We start from the raw sequence: 23,267 nt of genomic DNA on the forward strand, positions 1-23,267 counted from the left end.
GTGTGTAGTTTATGTGGTTTGACTGACAAGTTATTTAAAGGTTGTCGGCGTACTGCCTCTGAATTGGTCGGTTGGCGTGGAGCAGTGAGGAAGGGCAGGATAGCCATCACTCGCCTGACGATTGCCGACACACTCGTTTGAGTGGCAATGACCTCTCTTGGCCGTTTGGTAGGTCGTGTGATTAGAGGACGTGTATTTGGGTCGCCCACCGTTTATGGGTTGTTTGTGATACATTCTGATTGTTGTTCCAGTCTCCGCTGTTAGCATCGTTCGAGTTTTGGTACAAGTCTGGAGCGCAACTGATCTTGATCATTGGTCTGTTGACTGTCTGTCGGTTGGGTTGCCAGCGGATTGAAAATGGTTGGGCCAACTGCCTGTCTCACCTAACCGAGCGTTAGCGTTTGAATTCCAGGATTCCAGGCCGACCCTCGATCATCCGAGCGCCCTTGGGTGTACTGCTCAATTTTTTAAATTTGTTCTTGTTGTTTGTACTTGTATGGCATCCAGCTGATTTTGTTTTAAATTAGAGTTGTTTGGTCTTAAGGCCTTCAGCCTAGTTCAAAGAACTGTTTCACATAAGGCCTTTGAGATTGTAAAAAAATTTAATGTTGTTGAATTTTAAGTTTTGGGCCTTCAGCCTAAATTAAAGAACTGTTTCACGTAAGGCCTTTGGTATTTAAAAAATTAATGTTATGGAGTTTTAAGTGTTCGGCTTTCAGCCGATTTGAATTTAACTTGTTTCTTCAGCCTAACTAAAGAACGGTTTTAAGACAAGACTTGTCTTTTAAATTTCTGATTATGCTTCCGTTTTAAGTTATTGGCCTTCAGCCGTTTTTAAATTAAAGTGGCTTCCAGCCAGTAATTAAGTCCCAAAGATTAAAGCTGTCTGTTTAAAAAAAAATCGATCTTGTAATGTTTGATCAAATAATAAAGTTGTACGTTCGATTGTAACTGACAGCCCCTTATTTTGGTCCCTTTCTACAATTTATACTATCTGTCCTGACCTGCGGGATTAGCGGGGCGTCTTAGTGGGGTCTACGCCACACTCGAACCCCACCATCAGTTCTTACCAGTTGAAATCGAGACTCATCAGATCAGGCCATGGTCTTCCAGTCGTCTAGGGTCCAACCAATACGGTCACGATCCCATTAGAGGCGCTGCGGGCGGGACACTTGCGTCGGTCGCCTGCTGCCGTAGCCCATTAACGCCAAATTTTCGCTTCATTATCCGATGAATAAGATCGTCGTACGTCCCACATTGATTTATGCGGTTATTGGCCACAGCGTTGCTTGTCTGTTAGCACTGACAACTCTACGCAAACGACTTTGCTCTCGGTCGTTAAGTATTCTCGGCACATTCTTGACAGTGTGGATCTCCGTATATTGAATTCCCTAACCCTTTCCAAAACTGAGTGTCCCACACGTCTAGCTCCAGCTGCCATTCCGCGTTCAAAGTCTGTCAATTTCCGACGTGCGGCCATAGTCACTTTGGAAGCCTGTTCTCATGAATCACCTGAGTGCAACTGTCAGCTCCACTAAAGCACTGTCCTTTTATACGTTGTCTAGGCGTTCCTGCAGCGTCCTGTGTATGAGTATATTGCTATCCCTGTAGTTTTGCCACCCCAGTGTAAGTTACTGATGTAGCCTAAAACCAGTCTTCACCAAGCCTCACAGTATAAAACAAATATGTTTTGTTAATTAGTGCTGTCGTATATTACTGGTTCGAATATAACGATTTCTGTTTTTGTTGATCTCAGTCAGTGAAAGGTACAAAACTCTAACTGAACAATGTTAATCCCAAGAGCATATTCCCTTGATGTAAGAGGTGACTACAAAGAGTAAATTGGGTATCATTAAAGCAAGTCTTCTTTTATGCAGTGCTGCACTACGCTCCTAAGTGACGCGTATACATGACACTATCTTTCAGTGTAGTCACCAAGTCTCTGTGAAAAACGGTTGGAACATTCTACCAATAATTAAATTCCTCAACGGTATAAATCCGGTGGTTGGTCACGGAGTCACTAGAGAACCGCTGTCTGAACTGCCTCGTTGGAAAATCTCTTTCTGCCCCGTATGGTCTTTCCGATTGCCGGAAAGATGGAAATTGCATAGTTCAAGACCTGTCTTTTCCCATCAGCATCATCCACATCTTTGTGCCCTTGATCAAATTGTTGGCAACATTTCATTATGGCTGGACGCGACATTGCATTTGGTCCATAAACCGCCAGAATTTCACGGTGAATCTGTGGGCAATTTAGCCGGTTGCCAATAAGAATCGTGCTGTCCCATGTAGTTCAAATTTCGTGTAAGTTCCGAATGCTGCGACATTTAAGTTACACACTGTGATGCATCTGTTACCCACATGTCTGCAGGAAGTCCAAAAACATGTACTCTCCTGCGACCATGCGCCACTCTTGTTGTGCAGTAGTCTTAGCGTGGGGCGGCATTTCCTGAAGTCCGAACGTGCATGTCGTTCTCTGATGATCTAGTACAAATTCTAGAAAAAAACTGCAACTAATATGGAAAGTGTGTTGCAAGGTAAAACGGATATACGTTCAGAATTACCATTAGAGAGCATTCTACTGGTTGCTTCTGTGAAGGTAATACAACCTTGATTCAGAAATGGGAAAGACAAATTTGGCACTCGGAAATTATAAATTTGAAATTCTCCCTTGGTCAGCTGATGATAAAAATCCGAACAATTACATTATCTTGGTAATTTTATTTATCTACGTGTCATACAGTTGGTGCCACTATCGTAACGGTTGTTCAAAGGCGTTACCCATCTTCTACGCAGACTGCCACCGCAGTACACGTTTGAACAACCCTAGTGTTATTCGAACATTTTTATAGACAGAGAAAATTCTTGCAGGGATATTTTCATCACTCTTACAGGACATAAATTCAGTTGCATCACATCAAATTTCAAGAGAACGAGCTGTACACGAGACTGTAGCTACTCTTCCTATCCTCTTTTCATGCAACATCTGACGCAAGTGTTCACAAGTAAGGTTTGTCAATGTTCCGGAGTCCATTATTTACATGAAAGTCAAGTGGGATGTTTTACATCAGTACAAAGAGTCGTATCACAGAAACGTTGATGAAATTCAGTCACGAGAAAACCTATTAATCAATCTCTGACAACGCGCTCTCACAACTTTACTGAAAACCTGTGCTGATGACGAAGGCTTTCTCATTGGAAAATTAATCGAAAAATTCGCAACCTACAGCTCAAATTCTTTCTCCATTATCCGTTACAAATTATACAATCATGGAAATAGCCAGTGTATGAAAATAGAATATCATCTCACTGTTTACAGTATTGGAACCAGCACATCAAAACGATGTGGGAGAAAGTTTCAACTCCTACGATTATCAGCAGAACCACAATAAGAGGTCTAAGTTCACAGAAAAAAAAAATGAATAATGGACGCGAACCAGAAGAGAGCCTCCTCCCTCCTCCGCTGGTTACTTGCTGTACAGAAGTAAAATGACCTGTATCCCAACAAGTATTTGTTTCTGGAGGTAAGCTGATAGAATTTATAATGGCCATGTCTTTCAACCTCCGCCGGTTAGGAAATTAAAATCACACTAAAACCCCGATAAGGCTTTATGCAGATTCGTTGCACAGCGTCTTTAGTAACGTGTCGCTTTGCACATTCATGCTGCGAGTGCACAGTGAACACGTAAAGAGGCCTAGAAAAGTAGTGCTTCCCACAAGGTATGGCGTGCTTGCTGAGGAATTTCGCCTGATATCATTCAGGCCACATAACGTAACTGTCATGTTTCCTTCTGCACGATAATTCTCCGCTGCACGCTGCAGATGCAACGAAGATGCTCCTACAGCGCTTACGATGAGAACTGTGTGATCATCCACCATACTATGCGGACTTGGCTCCTTCTGATTTTCGTCTCTTCGCTCATATGAACCGCTGGCTATGAACACAGCATTTTGGCACAGGCAACGAGCACCAGACCAGCTTAGGGTATTGGCGGAAATCACATCCCTTTATGGCGACCGTTTTGGAAGGTTGGTACCACCCAACGACAGATATCTAAGTCGGAGCAGCTATTATGTAGACATGTGGCTAAATGTTGCAAATGAAACATTTTTTACTTTTATTGTGTTTTTCATTTCGCGACCGAATAGAGGTTGAAAAAGAAATAGTTCTACTACTGCTTTTACTACTACTACAATTTTATAGTTCTACTGTTGCTACTACTCCTATTATCTCCTATGTAAATTAGTAATTTTTTCTTTTTTTTTTTGGGGGGGGGGGGGGGGGAAGCTACTTGTATTTTAAGCTAAGTTTTGACCATTGAATGTAACCTACACTGGCCAAAAGAGTTGGAGTATCATATTTTTGGAACTCGTTGCGGCAATTGAGTTTTAAATTTGGCTCAAAGGTGCGTAGAACGTTCCTCTGTCACGGTGCAATAGCGTGTCGCCATACTACGTCAGCCTCGGGCTCCACGACGCTTCTTTCAGCAAGCTGTCACACTCGCTACAAAAAGGAGACAGCTCAGAAGTTACTGTCAGATGTGGGGTGAGTCATTCATGTCACATTGGCACAAAATTTCGCCACAATTCTGCCCAACTCCATTGTAAACGTGTCACTCGATCGGAAGGTCGTCATAGCTCGTCTTAGCCACGTTTCACCTCTTCTTTTGACCCCTCTGCGATGGAGGTGAGAACCGCGACACGTAACGGTGAAGTCGAGCTGTTTTCTTATCAGTGGCCGAGGAAAACATTACAGACAAACCGTCGCTAAGAATCAGCACGAAAAGGCCGCAGTGGGTGGCATAAAGGGTGTCAATGGAACCACCCCTTTTCCCTGGGGCGTTGATTTGCACAAATTTCAAGCTCGGAAACGAAAGTTCTCTGTATGATGAGCAACACGAAGATGTTTTCCACAATCTTTTGGGCTGCTGACGCCTTCAGGCTTTTCGACCTTCCTCTAAGAACATTGCCCCATCGAAAGTGATCGCAACCGTTTGGAGCACAGGGCGACCACAATTTTTTCTTTCGTATAGAGACTGGAACGACTAGGGATTGTTGAAAACCATTCAACGAAATCTGAACGTGATCCGAAGGAACTAAGGATGTTTACGATTTTTCAGTGCTCCTATTTTGGTCCTCTTGTGGCGTGATCATGGAGGGGTGCGAAATTGGCACATTCTTGAATAAAATTGCGAAAGATCGCCCCTCCCACCTTTATTGAGAATTTTAAAAATGCACCTGTAGAGACAAAAAACGCGACGAGAGCACGAGGCGCCTGCAGACAGAGTACGTTGCTGCTCTTTCGTCGCTACAGTGCAGCTCTTGCGTCTTATAGTAGGCCATCCGGAATTGGAAAGTGTTAAAGGGATTGGCAATATTCAAGTGCCTAGGACATCATCATGGGGCCTAAATGTACAGGCACAAGAGTCGCATCCCTCCATTATGAGGCCATAGAAGGACACATAGTAGCTCTGAAAAAGTACAAGCACCCTTAGCTGCTTTCGATAATTTTCAAATTTAGTCGATTGGTCTGGAACGTCCTTTGTGGTTCCAACCAGTGCACGAGAGAAAAAATTGCTGTCTCCCTGCGCTCCAGGCGGGTGCGATCAGGTTCAACGGGGATGCAGCCCGAGAGTGTTCTTAGAGAAGGGTCGAAATGCACGAGTGTGTGTCAATAGTGTCAAAGATTGTGAAAAAGTCTACCTGTTGGTCACCGCACTGCGAATTCTCGTTTTCGACCGCGAAATGTGTGGGAATCAAAGCCCCATGGAAAGGGGTGGTTCCATTGATGCACTTTATGTCACCCACTGCGGCCTTTTAGTGCCGATTCTTAGTGTCGATGTGTTTGTAATGTTTCCCTCGGCTACTCATTAGGAAATCGCGCGATTTTGACGCTGGGCGTCGCGGTTCTCACCTCCATCGCAGAGACGCCAAAAGAATGGGTGAAATGTGGCTAAGACGAGCTGTGACATCTTCCCGATCGTGTGATACATCTACAGTGGAGTTGGGCAGAATTGTGGCGAAATCTGGTGCTAATATGACATCAATGATCCCCCCTACCCTGACATGAAATTGTGAGCTGTTTCCTTTTTGTTTCAAGTGTCGACAGCTTGCTGAGTGAGGTGTCGGTGAGCCCGAAGGTGACGTCGCGTAGTGCCTCGCCCTTGTGGTATTAAAGTGGAAAGTAATATTCTTGGGCCAAAATTCAGCGTCGGAATGGGCAGGAAATACAGGGTTTCGAAAAAGTGTTCCTTTAACTTTGTTGCGTCCAGTGACCACGACTGCAGTTTCTATCATAAGGTTACATTCAAGAGAAAGTTTTCTTACTTAAGCACATATCAAATTATTTTGCTGACCTGTGTTTATGAAAGAAAGTTTTCACTTATAACTGGCCATACCGCCAACAATGCAACCTGTGTGTTTCAAATAAAGGTAACTATCGGACGCCTGCGTGACTGTCAAGCAGAAGTTGTCGAGTGACAAGTAAGAACGTGGACAGGAGGTGAGTGGGGTGTTACCTATGCGGGTGGTGCCTATCCAGCAGGGCTGCGGCGGGGCGCAGGGCAGCGGCTCGCAGCGGTGCAGGGCGCCGCCGTGCCTGGGGCAGCGGCACAGCCTGGCGCAGCCCGTGCTCTGCGGCACGACCACCAGCGTGTCGCCCGGCACCACGTACTGCGACACCTCCCCCAGCCGGCACCCTGGAGCAGCGCCCAAAACATTAGGACGGGTAGTCTGAGTACAGCGGCACAGCTGGAACACTGCAGCACCAACGTGTCGCCTGGAAGCACCGAGTGCCACATGTCTTGCTGCTGGTTCCATGAGAAATCACACGAACTCTTAGACAGGCCTTTGTGTCCAGTAATCAGTTTAAGTTCCTCAGATTCTGTCTGTAAGTCGGTGATAATCTTAATACTAAAAAACTAATTCGATCTCAGAATGAGATTTTCACTCTGCAGCGGAGTCTGCGCTGATAGGAAACTTCCTGGCAGATTAACACTGTGTGCTGGACCGAGACTCGAACTCGGGACCTTTGCCTTCGCGGGCAAATGCTCTACCAACTGCGCTACCCACGCACAATTCATACCTCCTCCTCACAGCTTTACTTCTGCCAGTATCTCGTCTCCTGCCTTCCAAACTTTACAGAAGCTCTCCTGCGAACCATACAGGACAAGCACTCCTTTCTTTCAGGAGTGCTAGTCCGGAAAGGTTCGCAGGAGAGCTTCTGTAAAGTTTGGTAGGTAGGAGATGAGGAACTGGTGGAAGTAACGCTGTGAGGAGGGGGCGTGACTCGTGTGTGGGTAGCTCAGATGGTAGAGCACTTGCCCGCGAAGGCAAAGGTCCCGAGTTCGAGTCTCGGTCCAGCACACAGTTTTAATCTACCATGAAATTTTTTAATTCGATTTCGCTTGTGGGTGGTAACAATGCTAAGGCAATATTCACACTTTCAAAAATTGCAAATACATTGGTTAAAATATTAGATAGGTTTGTAGTGCTTTTGTTTTGCATGATGCGGTTCCGGATCCTATGATTTTATTTATCGATTATCATTTTTTATTTGCAGTTCACTGTTGCTGTTTGACTGTACATACTGCCATTTTCTTATTTGGAGACAGTGAATGGAGCTGTGAACGCTAGAAAATGAAGAGCCAAGTGGAAAATAGGAAGATTTCGGACATATTGTTCTGTTTGAGTTCAGTAGTTTAAGATTCGTGCCGTGTATGAGGATAACGCAATTGGGCACAGCACGGCAACAAAATTGTTTTCTCGTTTTAAGTAGGATAATTTTGACATTAGTTACGCTCCACGTTCATGAAGATCTTCAGGTTTTGATGAAGATCGTTTAAATGCATTAATCCACAATGATACACGCCGGTGTACTCGAGAACTGGCAAATGTGATCGTTTCACCATCGCGGGACGTACGCATGCAGTGCTGAAGGGTCAAAAATCACTTATATGTTCAGCGCATGCTCTAAGTCAAAATCACAAAAATAAGCAGGTGTCCATATGTGCCTCTCTACTAGCTCTTCACCAATTGGCTCGTGAACAACACCAACCATTCCTATCCTGAATCATTACTCGTGACGGGAAATTGTGTCTTTATGCTAACATAATGAAAAGAAAGATATGATTTAGCAGAAACGAAGCAGCAACTCCTGGTGGAAGTGCGACGGTGTGGTATACTACGGATTGCTTCCCCCGAGGTATAACCATCTGTGATGACATTTATTGTCAATTACAGAGAAGTGTGGAAGACGCAGTCCGAGAAAAACGACCAGGAAGTCTCCGTAAAATGATGCTACTCCACGACAACTCCCTCCTGCATTCTGCTGGAATAACAAAAAACACTATGCAAGAGTTGGTCTGGGAAGTCATTCCGCATCCACCTTATTCAACTGATCTTGCGCCCTCGGATTTTAACCTTTTCCACTCTCTGTCGAACAGCTCCAAGAAACTTCCTTTCGGGATGAAAATGCGCTCCAAACACGGATCGACGAGTTCTTCGTCTAAAAACCACGCGGTTTCTACCCCCGGTGTTGGCTGACTGTTGTAAATAGTGAACAAGAGTGTATTATTGATGACTAAAATATCTGTTATGTGGTGTGCTGTGCTTACTAAAGATATGGAGAAATGGTCCCAACTTATGCACCAATTTATTAAACGTTGCACATTGCTGAAACTTAATACTGAATCTCGGGATACAGAAATACGGTGTGACAGCATCACATTGGTTTGGCAAAATCAAACAATAGAAAATCCGGGATGGAATAATGTCAGTATTATAAACGGATGGTTGTTACTCACCGTATAGAGGAAATATTGCGTCACAGAGAGGCACAAGAAAAAGACTGTAAACTAGTAAGCTGTCGGCCAAAAAGGACTTCATCGGAATTAGACAAAAGACTGTCCCTCTCACATACACACACACACTACACACACACACACACACACACACACACACACACACACATACACATTGTGATAATTTTATGGGATTTTAAATGACTTTCTATCTGATCGGCTGAAAAATGAAGGTGTGCACTTTCAGTTATGAATGAATGCAAGTTGACACATGGTTGTGTACTGGAGATTTAATGAAGAATATAGTTGTCTTCCTTGAAACAGATGACCATAGTCTCTATGAAAATGGAGTGTTTCACTTTGCTGGACTAGGTCGCTGGAAGTGAACTGCAGGAGAGGAGAACTGTTGGAGCTTTTTGGAAAATCTGTAGTATAAATAAACTGGAGAGTAGGGGTCCAAAGTACTTGTTATGAAGGAACTGAGAAAAGCAGGTGAAAGATTGAAGAGATGCCCTGACAAAGAAACGAAGACAAATATTCTGTTAAGGTGGAAGGATGAGTAGATCTTTGAATGGGTTACGTAGGAGAGAGTGTAAGCCTCGTTCGAGCAGGATGTGGAGAGTATGTGGGTATTTGTTGAGGCGATGTAAGGTCCAAATGCGAAAGACAACCAGAATTAATAATCACGAATGAAACTATACCGCGGTTGGTATCACCTTTTCAGACAGATTGATAAATTCAGTGTTCATTGTGGGAAAGGAGAAAGAGGAAATTAATAATGTGATACTTGGGGGATAGCAGAAGGATGAAGAAGGCAGAACTGAGCACATGACGGTAGAGGATTTGGTGGGAGTGCTAAAATTTTGGTGGAGTGCAAATACACCTGACATTGTAGTAATAGGGGTTTGGTAGTATTAAGGCTTTGTGGATGTGGAATATGGAGAAGGGATGTAATCCCAGTGTTTGGAGGTTAGTTGTTTTGATAATAGCTATTTTTCAGTTTATTGTAGGCTTTTAGTTGAGTGGTTAGTTGTTGCAGTTGCCAATTTGAATTTTGGTGAACGCATGATCTGCTGTACTTTAGTATGTTTGTTAGATAGAACTTTTGTCGACATAGACGTCCTGGGGGTGGAAGCTATAGGTGCTTCCTTCTGTAAGTATTGTTTGCGTTTTGGAAGGTTGATAAGGAATCTCTGGATGCACCAGAAGGTAAACTGTTGGAGATGGAGTTGACGGGATCATAGGTGTTTCTAGATGGTGGATTACAGCGTATAGGACTAGAAAAGCGGTGTTGTGACCGTAGTTTAACGGATTGATGGGAGGAGAGAGTTCTCGCACACGGGCAATAAGAGGAAATAAAAAAGTGGAGAAAGGACAGAACCTTGAGGTACACTTGCAGAGGAAAGGGCGATACTGCAGTTAGTTGATGAAGTCTTCTCGGGTTATCCACTGATTTAAGGTGTTTTTCTGCGGCAACGTTCCGATGAATCATCTTTCATATTGTCGAAACGTTGCTGCAGAACGAGGCCTTGACTCGGCAATATTGTCGAAAATCACCGAGAAATCCTACATTTACATACGGCAGGTAGTGTTGTTTATCGTTACACAGGATGGATGACCTTTGGCAAGGATGCAATAAAGTGGATGATGTTAACTGGAAGGACATTCATTTTCAGTTTGTAAAGCAGATGGGAATTCTATATTCGGTCATATATTTTGTCAAGGTCAATGGACACAAAAGATGGAAGATTAGTAGCTACGTTTGTCCGTATTCACAACTTGTACAGGTACGCTTCTGTATTCGTGACAGCTGTCAGTGAATTGTGTCGGACGAGCTGAGAGTTCCGCATTTTACATCTACACTACTGGCCATTAAAATTGCTACACCACGCATAAGACGTGCTACAGACACAAAATTTAAGCGACTGGAAGAAGATGCTGTGATATGCAAGGGATTAGCTTTTCAGAGAATTCAAACAAGGTTGGCGCCGGTGGCGACACCTACAACATGCTGACATGAGGAAAGTTTTAAACCGATTTCTCATACACAAACAGCAGTTGACCGGCGTTGCCTGGTGAAACGTTTTTGTGATGCCTCGTGTAAGGACCAGAAATGCGTACCATCAAGTTTCCGACTTTGATAAAGGACGGATTGTAGCCTATCGCGATTGCGGTTTATCGTATCGCGACACTGCTGCTCGCGTTGGTCGAGATCCAATGATTGTTAGCATAATATGGAATCGGTGGGTTCAGCAGGGTAATACGGAAGGCCATGCTGGATCTCAACGGCCTCGTATCACTAGCAGTCGAGATGACGGGCATCATATCGGTATGGCTGTAGCGGATCGTGCAGCCACGTTTCGGTCCCTGAGTCAACACATGGGGAGTTGCCGGCCTGTGTGGCCGTGCGATTCTAGGTGCTTCAGTCTGGAAGCGCGTGACCGCTACTGTCGCAGGTTCGAATCCTGCCACGGGCATGGATGTAGGTTAGTTAGGTTTACGTAGTTCTAAGTTCTAGGGGACTAATGACCATAGATGTTAAGTCCCATAGTGCTCACAGCCATTTGAAGCATTTGATGGGGCCGTTTATAAGACAACAACCATCTGCACGAACAGGTCGACGACGTTTGCAGCAGCATGGACTATCACCTCGGAGACCGAGGCTGCGGTTACCCTTGACGGTGCATCACAGACAGGAGCGCCTGCGACGGTGTACTCAACGACGAACCTGGGTGCACGAATGGCAAAACGTCATATTTTTGGATGAATCCAGGTTCTGTTTACAGCATCACGATGGTCGCATCCGTGTATGGCGACATTGCGGTGAATGCACGTTGGAAGCGTGTATTCGTCATCGCCATACAGGCGTATCACCCGGCGTGATGGTATGGAATGCCATTGGTTACACGTCTCGGTCACCTCTTGTTCGCATCGACGGCACTTTGAACAGTGGACGTTACATTTCACATGTGTTACGACCCGTGGCTCTACCCTTCATTCGATCCCTGCGAAACCCCAGATTTCAGCAGGTTAATGCACGACCGCATGTTGCAGGTCCTGTACGGGCCTTTCTGGATACAGAAACTGTTCAAATGCTGTCCTGGCCAGCACATTCTCCACACCTCTCACCAACTGAACTGGTCAATGGTGGCCGAGCAACTGGCTCGTCACAATAAGCCAGTCACTACGCTTGATGGACTGTGGTATCGTGTTGAAGATGCATGGGCAGCTGTATCTGTACACGCCATCCACGCTCTGTTTGAGTCAATGCCCAGGCGTAGCAAGGCTGTTATTACGGCAGAGGTGGTTGTTCTGGGTACTGATTTCTCAGGATCTATGCACCCAAATTGCGTGAAAAAGTAATCACATGTCAGTTCTAGTATAATGTATTTGTCAAAAGAATACCCGTTTGTCATCTGCATTTCTTCTTGGTGTAGCAATTTTAATGGCCAGTAGTGTACTACAACAGTGCGCAGTTAGGAGATTTCTGAATACGGCTTATCAGAGTGGAAACAAAAGTTGAGAAAGTGCCAGAGGTTTCTTTACCTGGCAAGCAGCGGTGCGTGTGACAGGGCCGCCCGGCGGCGCAGTCCCTGTTGGGCAGGCAGGCGCGACTGTGGTTGCACGGCCGGCCGCGGCACGGCGCTGTCAGCGCGTCCTGTGGCGCCACCCGAGCCTCGGAGCCCGCTGGCGCCAGCAGCGCCTCTAGTGGCGCGCACGGCCGGTCGCCGGCGGACAGCTGCGCGCACACCGCCGCGGGAGAGAGGCCGGGCGCGGCGCGGCGCCAGTCCACGCAGCTCTGCAGCAGCGACTCGCAGTCCTCCCTGTGGGCAAACGCGCGTCACCTCCGCAACACGGACACAAGCGTTAAAGCCGTGAAGGGTGTCGGCGACACTCCTGCTTGGCGACGCACAAGCATAAGAGCTGATTCATTCAGTCATCAAGAAGGAGAACTTCCAGTCGAGTGGAATGCGTCAAGATACACGTGAACAGTCTGCAGCTCGTGGTCGTGCGGTAGCGTTCTCGCTTCCCTCGCCCGGGTTCCCGGGTTCGATTCCCGGCGGGGTCAGGGATTTTCTCTGCCTCGTGATGACTGGATGTTGTGTGATGTCCTTAGGTTAGTTACGTTTAAGTAGTTCTAAGTTCAAGGGGACTGATGACCATAGATGTTGAGTCCCATAGTGCGCAGAGCCATTTGCACACGTGAACACAAGACAAAAAAATCATAAAACTTAATCTGTTTATCAAAAATAAACCACTCACCACATTGCATAATGCTCTTCATGCTTATGCTATATAGATTTAATAGAGTAAAGTAGACTGTTATCACACATCTGCTGTTCATATGCTGTTAGTAGGTTTTTTTATTTTTTTTAACAGTAGCCTACCGGGACCATCCGACCGCCGTGTCATCCTCATGGAAGATGCGGATAGGAGGGGCATAGGGTCAGCACACCGGTCTCCCGGTCGTTATGATGGTATTCTTGACTGAAGCCGCTACTAATCGGTCGACTAGCTCCTCAATTGGCATCACGCGGCTCAGTGCACCCCGAAAAATGGCAACAGCGCATGGCGGCCTGGATGGTCACCCTTCCAAGTGCCGGTCACACCCGACAGCGCCTAACTTCGGTGATGTCACGGGAACCGGTGTAGCCACTGCGGCAAGGCCGGTCCCGTAAGTAGTTTAATATTTACTAAATTAGAATGATATTTTTTAAACAGAAATTTTTTACATATGTAGGTGTTGAGTATTATTTATAGTACTTGTCACAGTCACTTGTGAGAAAGATTGTCAATAACCTTCTCGTAATCTAGATATTGGAAATCAGTTTGAGATCGCCTGTCGGTAGTACTTACACTGAAGGGGAAAAATACTAGTATAAGCATGCCTTTTCAAATACAGAGATATGTAAGCAGGCAGAATATGGCGCTGCGGTCGGCAACGCCTATACAAGACAAAAAATGTCTGGAACAGTAGTTAGATAGGTTACTGCTGCTAGGATAGCAAGTTATCAAGATTTAAATAAGTTTGAACGTGGTGTAATAGTCGGCGCACGAGCGATGGGACACAGTATCTCCGAGGTAGCGATGAAGAGGGGGTTTTCCTTACGACCATTTTATGAGTGTGCCGTGAATGTCAGGAATCCGGTAAAACATCATATCTACGACATCGCTGCGTCGGGGAAAAGATCGTGCAAGCACGGGACCAACGTCGAGCGAAGAGAATCGTTCAACGTGACAGAAGTTAAACCCTTCCGCAAATTGCTGTAGATTTGAATGCTGAGCTATCAACAAGGGTCAGTGTGCCAACCATTCAACGAAAAATCATCGATATGAGCTTTTGGAGCCGATGGTCCTCTCGTGTATCCTTGATAACTGCAGGACAGAAAGTTTTAAGCCTCGTCTGGGCCCATCAACACCAGTGTAGGACTGTTGACGACTGGAAACATGTTGCCTGGTCGGACGAGCCTCGTTTCAAATTGTATCGAGCGGATGGACCTGTACGGGTATGGAGACAACCTCACGAATCCATGGACCCTGCATGTCAGCAGGGGACTGTTCAAGCTGGTGGAGGCCCTGTAATGGTGTGGGGCGTGTGCAGCTGGACTCATATGGGCCCCTGATACGTCTAGATACGACTCTGACAGGTGACACTTACGTAAGCATCCCGTCTGATCACCTCCATCCATTCGTGTTCATTGTGCATGCCGACGGACTTGGGCAATTCCAGTAAGACAATGAGAGACGCCATACTTCCAGAATTACTAGAGTGGCTCCAGGAACACTCTCCTGAGTTTAAGCAATTCCGATGCCCACCAAACTCCCCAGACATGAACATTATTGAGCATATCTTGGACGTCTTGCAATGTGCTGTTCAGAAGAGATCTCCACACTGTCGTACACTGCCGGATTCATGGTGTCAGTTCCCTCTAGTACTACTTCAGACATTAGTCGACTCCACGCACTGTCCTATGGCGGCACTTCTGCGTGCTCGCGGGGGCCCTACTCGATATTAGGCAGACGTACCAGTTTCTTTGGCTCTTCAATGTATTGCTCCGTATGAGTAAATAGCTAGCCGTATCTCACAAGAACGATATTTTCTGAATCCGTGGTAACTATCTGACAATAAACCGATTTCTTCGAACTATATGTTCCAAAACACTACTGCAAATCGATGTTAGTGATATGTGTGTGCAATTCCCAGAACTTTATTACTAACCGTTTCTACGTCGAGGTTGTTAATGAACTGTGCAGGAGTCATGGAGTCAACGAACGGAACTTCAACCTTAGTGCACCGCAACAACGAAGTAGGTTCCGTGCACTACGCTATGCTCGTTTTGGGCTCAGGACTGCAGAGCTGTATAATTTCCCTTTCGGGCTTGATCATAGTGTCTTGCATCAGGGCTTCTCTTCCTATGAAAGAGTACTACAAATTATAAATGGCTCATTAGTAAGCAGTTCAAAGCAGAAAACGGTATTCGCACAATGAGAATTAAGTTACAGAAACATATTCAGTCATTTCTGTATGTTAAGTGATTCTCGGCGGCGCCTTAGATCAGGCGGGAAACCTAAGACTTGTTCTGTTTGCAGCTCAACAGGACTCTTGAGGACTGAAAGCACTCGCTGCAAACCAGCCCAGTTGGCCTAGGGATGTGAAAATCCGAATGGTTAAAACCGACACCCGTATCTTAATTCTGAATAACCGATATTTTGCGGTATATGATTGGTCTCGGTTGTAAGAGATGTTTTATTTTTTACCGAAATATCGATTAGCCATAGCAGTAGTGCTAAAATTTGTGGTTTCTAAATGAATATTTTATAAAAAAATGAATAAATCTTGTTCCTAAATTTTCCATTGCTTTGAAATATTATGTTATTATAGATAGCGCTATTTTAATAACAATGCCGACAGAAATGAGCAATAAACACATGGTATAGGAATTGTACATAATTGTTGAGACGATAACGAAACTGTTATCAGGTGGCATGGTCTACTAGATGGTATGTGTGTAAATGAAGTGTGCGAGACATGCCCTATCTGGTCTACTGACAGTTTCATTTTATCATTGTCTGACATTAGTTGTATTTCGGAATGGCATCGTCCCTAGTCTGGAAGTATTTCAATAACTACGGTAGCAAAGAAGTACAATATTCCATTTCCTTTATAAGATAGAGAACGGGAGGAGCCACAACAGACTTGCAACATGATACAAGGATAAAACATATAACTTTACAATTCATTCATAGTTTACAATAAAAACTGAAATTAGTTGATCTCTTTCCTGTTTCTATATGATATGCCTTTATCTGTCTGTAGCCCTTGAAACAGACAAGCTAACGCGACAAGTAGAGTGTTTCAACCTCAGTTTTCACCCTTTACCATTCACTATCCCCTGTCGCAAATGGCCCTATTATCCTCGATTACAAGATGATGTTTAAGCAGTGTCTCAAAAATTAAGATTCAATATGAGAATACTGGCGAGTTTTTGTAGTATTCAACCACTGACCACTTCTCGTGAAAAGCAGCAAGCGGTGGTCGGAATAAGTTTTCTTTTATTTGCCTTTTTAATTTAGTATTTTCACTGACGGACTAAAACATTTCCAGTCTTTGTTCGATTTCTACGTGCATAAAACTGAAAAGCGGTTATTTCACAAACCGTTTATTTTGAGCAGTTTTAACACTCAGGTTAAACTGGCGTTGAGGTGGACCGACATAATCGAAAACCGATGGTTTCAGCGATAATCGCCATCCCTAAGCCGGCCGTGCCAGGCTAGCGGGAAACACGGCTGCCCCCAGTTCGAGCCCCACGAAAAAGATAGGCCGCGGAGCGTACGTCATAGCGCATGGCACTGTAGGTCTTAGGAGCAGTAGCAGCAGTTTTCGAGTAACTATTTCAGACGACTTTAATAATACTTAACAATGCGTTTAAATGCATTCAATCTCTTGATAGCACACGAAAGAGTTGAGACCTTTAGTGGATACCTTTTGATTAATATACTGATTTCCCATCAGCCCTGCACGGAACCGAGCGTTCGTGAAGTATGGTGCACAAGCCAACTATTTTCAATTTCGTTGTGGGGCCAGTATTTTACATTGGTTTTGCCACAGTTATACTGACATACTAGTGAACTGTTTTAGTATGGGATAATTGGAATGTAAGTCGAATAGACGAGATATCTAAAGCCACTAGTAGCGCTAAGAGCAATGTTGCATCTGTTTCGTCGTTTTCCGACACAAAGCAGTCACAGACTAACGAATTGGATAAGACGCAAGAAGGTCACAAACAACTACGGATATCGACGTAACATATGAGATATCTTAAAACTAGCTCCAAACGATACCGTAAAACACACTACAAGAGTAGCAACTCATTTTCCCAGTACTATCAAGATCACTAAACAAAGGAAATCTTCTGACTAACTGGCCTGGCCCAACAATAAGATAATTCGCAACGCACGTTTCAGGTCTGCTGACGTGACAGTGAAGCTACTGGAAACAATAAAAACCACGATCGAACCCACTCGAGCACAAGATACAACTGTTCCAAAAAAAGTGGCCAAAGACTCTGATCAGATAATTCGTAATGATGAAGCTGAGATTCAGCACTTCATCAGGGATGACAGGTGGAAAGACTAAGATCAGGATATGATGGATGATAGAGCACTCGCTCATGATGATACCAAAAACCACGGGGAACCTGCAGACCCTCAAATAACCACCATCAACATAAACCAAACACTAACTGATGTGGGTAAACCTGCAAACCTTCAAATAAAAACCTTCAACATAGCCGGCCGCTGAGGTCGTGCGGTTCTAAGCGCTTCAGTCTGGAACCGCGTGACCGCTACGGTCGCAGGTTCGAATCCTGCCTCGGGCATGGATGTGTGTGATGTCCTTAGGTTAGTTAGGTTTAAGTAGTTCTAAGTCCAGGGGACTGATGACCTCAGCAGTTAAGTCCCATAGCGCTCAGAGCCATTTGAACCATTTTTTTGATAACTACAAACTGTACAACTATAGAGATGAGGGGACTGGAACAAAGGATAACCTTGAACTTGTTCATCCCCCTGAGTCTGATTCAGCAGTCTCCATAGTGCCCCGAACCACTTGTTTCTTCCTTCCTTTACTTTTCGGTGCCCCAACGCCACCACTGAATAACTCAAATCAAATGGCTCCAAGCACTACGCGACTTAACATCTGAGGTCATCAGCCCCTAGACTTAGAACTACTGAAACCTAACGAACCTAAGGACATCACACACATCCATGCCCGAGGCAGGATTCGAACCTGCGAACGTAGCGGTCGCGCGGTTCCAGACTGAAGCGCCTAGAACGACTCGGCCACAATGGTCGGCTCACAGCTGTTCGTACAATAATATTATCCACTGCAGGAAGCTACAGAGAGCCAAGAGGCCAAGTACAGATCCATCATAAGAAATTAGTAGGTTGGTCATAAAACATACAGCAGCAAGTGAAAAAAGAAACGAAAAGTTCATTTGGTAATAAATTATTGTTTTTTAAATTGTTCTGTTTTACAAAACCTATCATATTCAACGCAGAGAGCAACTGTGGTTCTTGTCACCCCTGTTTTTTATATTTTGATATTACGATGAAGCAGGTCACAGTTCAACATACATGTTTATAATCGTATCGGGGTTCAAATGTTCAAATGTGCGTGAAATCTTATGGGACTTAACTGCTAAGGTCATCAGTCCCTAAGCTTACACACTACTTAACCTAAATTATCCTAAGGACAAACACACACGTCCATGCCCGAGGGAGCACTCCAACCTCCGCCGGGACCAGCCGCACAGTCCATGACTGCAGAGCCTTAGACAGATACCATCTTAGTATATTCTTAGTACATATATAGTTAAGGCTCACCGGCCACTTGACCATCTTCTTCCTCTGTGCGAATGCACGAACAGTGCCCGAACTCTTACGGGAATCGGCAACGCGCCGCGAGTAATGGGTATAATGGATGGGGGCACTACGAATGTAGTGCGGGACAATACGTTGAGAATGGGGGTTTCGCGGGAGGCGTACCAGAGATAAATCCCTGCAGTCACGTTATCGTCCGTGTCCTCGGTAGCTCAGCTGGATAGAGCGTGTGCCATGTAAGCAGGAGATGGCGGGTTCGACTCCCGGTCGGGGCACATATTTTCATCTGTCCCCGTTGACGTATGTCAACGCCTGTAAGCAGATAAGGGTGTTCATTTCATTGTAATTTCATTCTAACGAGCTGCATGGTCACCGATGGTATCTGTTCTTAAGGACATGTCCGAAAGAACAGATACCATCTTAGTATATAAGCCCAAGTTTGTTTCTGTATTTATTCACGATCGTCCGTTGGCGACATACAGCAGACTGCAGCAAAGTCAGTAAGTAGTCTGATGATTCTGGTGACACTGCCGGAGAAATTATTTATATCTCTTGAGAATTAGGTACCCTATCATGCTTACCTGGGGCATATTTTTATTTTAATTTTTAATTTACACGTCTGCTTCTGAAGGACCAAACTTACGAGCCAATGCCCAAGGTCATGGAACGCATCAGTGCATTAAATCACGTCAGGAAAGTTAATGATAAAATAAAATTTACGCGAATTCTGCCTATACAAAAAGCTGTTGAACATATGCTAGCATAATCAACAATACCAACCACGAATTTGCTCAATATTTTTCCCGAAACGCCCCGACATAATAGAATGAGTGTGCAGTAGGAAATTCTTCATCTTAGACATCTAAGTGCGGGGATTACTCCTAAGAGTTTTCAGTTCTTGCGGTAGCATATTCAAATGGATGCAGCAAAATACTGTACGGCTTTCTGCATAACAGTGAAGGAAATACAATTCTGCAGACCCTCAAATAACCACCATCAACATAAACCAAACACTACCTGATGTGGGTAAACCTGCAAACCTCCAAATAAAAACCTTCAACATAGCCGGCCGCTGAGGTCGTGCGGTTCTAAGCGCTTCAGTCTGGAACCGCGTGACCGCTACGGTCGCAGGTTCGAATCCTGCCTCGGGCATGGATGTGTGTGATGTCCTTAGGTTAGTTAGGTTTAAGTAGTTCTAAGTCCAGGGGACTGATGACCTCAGCAGTTAAGTCCCATAGCGCTCAGAGCCATTTGAACCATTTTTTTGATAACTACAAACTGTACAACTATAGAGATGAGGGGACTGGAACAAAGGATAACCTTGAACTTGTTCATCCCCCTGAGTCTGATTCAGCAGTCTCCATAGTGCCCCGAACCACTTGTTTCTTCCTTCCTTTACTTTTCGGTGCCCCAACGCCACCACTGAATAACTCAAATCAAATGGCTCCAAGCACTACGCGACTTAGCATCTGAGGTCATCAGCCCCTAGACTTAGAACTACTGAAACCTAACGAACCTAAGGACATCACACACATCCATGCCCGAGGCAGGATTCGAACCTGCGAACGTAGCGGTCGCGCGCTTCCAGACTGAAGCGCCTAGAACGACTCGGCCACAATGGTCGGCTCACAGCTGTTCGTACAATAATATTATCCACTGCAGGAAGCTACAGAGAGCCAAGAGGCCAAGTACAGATCCATCATAAGAAATTAGTAGGTTGGTCATAAAACATACAGCAGCAAGTGAAAAAAGAAACGAAAAGTTCATTTGGTAATAAATTATTGTTTTTTAAATTGTTCTGTTTTACAAAACCTATCATATTCAACGCAGAGAGCAACTGTGGTTCTTGTCACCCCTGTTTTTTATATTTTGATATTACGATGAAGCAGGTCACAGTTCAACATACATGTTTATAATCGTATCGGGATTCAAATGTTCAAATGTGCGTGAAATCATATGGGGCTTAACTGCTAAGGTCATCAGTCCCTAAGCTTACACACTACTTAACCTAAATTATCCTAAGGACAAACACACACGTCCATGCCCGAGGGAGCACTCCAACCTCCGCCGGGACCAGCCGCACAGTCCATGACTGCAGAGCCTTAGACAGATACCATCTTAGTATATTCTTAGTACATATATAGTTAAGGCTCACCGGCCACTTGACCATCTTCTTCCTCTGTGCGAATGCACGAACAGTGCCCGAACTCTTACGGGAATCGGCAACGCGCCGCGAGTAATGGGTATAATGGATGGGGGCACTACGAATGTAGTGCGGGACAATACGTTGAGAATGGGGGTTTCGCGGGAGGCGTACCAGAGATAAATCCCTGCAGTGACGTTATCCTCCGTGTCCTCGGTAGCTCAGCTGGATAGAGCGTGTGCCATGTAAGCAGGAGATGGCGGGTTCGACTCCCGGTCGGGGCACATATTTTCATCTGTCCCCGTTGACGTATGTCAACGCCTGTAAGCAGATAAGGGTGTTCATTTCATTGTAATTTCATTCTAACGAGCTGCATGGTCACCGATGGTATCTGTTCTTAAGGACATGTCCGAAAGAACAGATACCATCTTAGTATATAAGCCCAAGTTTGTTTCTGTATTTATTCACGATCGTCCGTTGGCGACATACAGCAGACTGCAGCAAAGTCAGTAAGTAGTCTGATGATTCTGGTGACACTGCCGGAGAAATTATTTATATCTCTTGAGAATTAGGTACCCTATCATGCTTACCTGGGGCATATTTTTATTTTAATTTTTAATTTACACGTCTGCTTCTGAAGGACCAAACTTACGAGCCAATGCCCAAGGTCATGGAACGCATCAGTGCAATAAATCACGTCAGGAAAGTTAATGATAAAATAAAATTTACGCGAATTCTGCCTATACAAAAAGCTGTTGAACATATGCTAGCACAATCAACAATACCAACCACGAATTTGCTCAATATTTTTCCCGAAACGCCCCGACATAATAGAATGAGTGTGCAGTAGGAAATTCTTCATCTTAGACATCTAAGTGCGGGGATTACTCCTAAGGGTTTTCAGTTCTTGCGGTAGCATATTCAAATGGATGCAACAAAATACTGTACGGCTTTCTGCATAACAGTGAAGGAAATACAATCCTGCAGACCCTCAAATAACCACCATCAACATAAACCAAACACTAACTGATGTGGGTAAACCTGCAAACCTCCAAATAAAAACCTTCAACATAGCCGGCCGCTGAGGTCGTGCGGTTCTAAGCGCTTCAGTCTGGAACCGCGTGACCGCTACGGTCGCAGGTTCGAATCCTGCCTCGGGCATGGATGTGTGTGATGTCCTTAGGTTAGTTAGGTTTAAGTAGTTGTAAGTCCAGGGCACTGATGACCTCAGCAGTTAAGTCCCATAGCGCTCAGAGCCATTTGAACCATTTTTTTGATAACTACAAACTGTACAACTATAGAGATGAGGGGACTGGAACTAAGGATAACCTTGAACTTGTTCATCCCCCTGAGTCTGATTCAGCAGTCTCCATAGTGCCCCGAACCACTTGTTTCTTCCTTCCTTTACTTTTCGGTGCCCCAACGCCACCACTGAATAACTCAAATCAAATGGCTCCAAGCACTACGCGACTTAACATCTGAGGTCATCAGCCCCTAGACTTAGAACTACTGAAACCTAACGAACCTAAGGACATCACACACATCCATGCCCGAGGCAGGATTCGAACCTGCGAACGTAGCGGTCGCGCGGTTCCAGACTGAAGCGCCTAGAACGACTCGGCCACAATGGTCGGCTCACAGCTGTTCGTACAATAATATTATCCACTGCAGGAAGCTACAGAGAGCCAAGAGGCCAAGTACAGATCCATCATAAGAAATTAGTAGGTTGGTCATAAAACATACAGCAGCAAGTGAAAAAAGAAACGAAAAGTTCATTTGGTAATAAATTATTGTTTTTTAAATTGTTCTGTTTTACAAAACCTATCATATTCAACGCAGAGAGCAACTGTGGTTCTTGTCACCCCTGTTTTTTATATTTTGATATTACGATGAAGCAGGTCACAGTTCAACATACATGTTTATAATCGTATCGGGGTTCAAATGTTCAAATGTGCGTGAAATCTTATGGGACTTAACTGCTAAGGTCATCAGTCCCTAAGCTTACACACTACTTAACCTAAATTATCCTAAGGACAAACACACACGTCCATGCCCGAGGGAGCACTCCAACCTCCGCCGGGACCAGCCGCACAGTCCATGACTGCAGAGCCTTAGACAGATACCATCTTAGTATATTCTTAGTACATATATAGTTAAGGCTCACCGGCCACTTGACCATCTTCTTCCTCTGTGCGAATGCACGAACAGTGCCCGAACTCTTACGGGAATCGGCAACGCGCCGCGAGTAATGAGTATAATGGATGGAGGCACTACGAATGTAGTGCTGGACAATACGTTGAGAATGGGGGTTTCGCGGGAGGCGTACCAGAGATAAATCCCTGCAGTCACGTTATCGTCCGTGTCCTCGGTAGCTCAGCTGGATAGAGCGTGTGCCATGTAAGCAGGAGATGGCGGGTTCGACTCCCGGTCGGGGCACATATTTT

At 44.9% G+C, this 23,267-nt stretch overlaps 1 protein-coding gene across 1 annotated transcript in view; it reads right to left on the reverse strand.

Moving 5' to 3' along the window:
- The window catches only part of LOC124593768 (reversion-inducing cysteine-rich protein with Kazal motifs-like), a 208,104-nt gene that overhangs the window by 67,682 nt on the left and 117,155 nt on the right, over window positions 1-23,267 (reverse strand). Inside the window, exons 9-10 of the mRNA XM_047132117.1 lie at window positions 12,348-12,625; window positions 6,519-6,698 (exon numbers count right to left, since the gene is read on the reverse strand). Of these exons, the coding sequence (XP_046988073.1) occupies window positions 6,519-6,698; window positions 12,348-12,625 (458 nt within the window). The remainder of the gene's footprint in view (window positions 1-6,518; window positions 6,699-12,347; window positions 12,626-23,267) is intronic.

This window comes from Schistocerca americana, chromosome 2, assembly GCF_021461395.2.
Source record: "Schistocerca americana isolate TAMUIC-IGC-003095 chromosome 2, iqSchAmer2.1, whole genome shotgun sequence".
Taxonomy (NCBI): domain Eukaryota; kingdom Metazoa; phylum Arthropoda; class Insecta; order Orthoptera; family Acrididae; genus Schistocerca; species Schistocerca americana.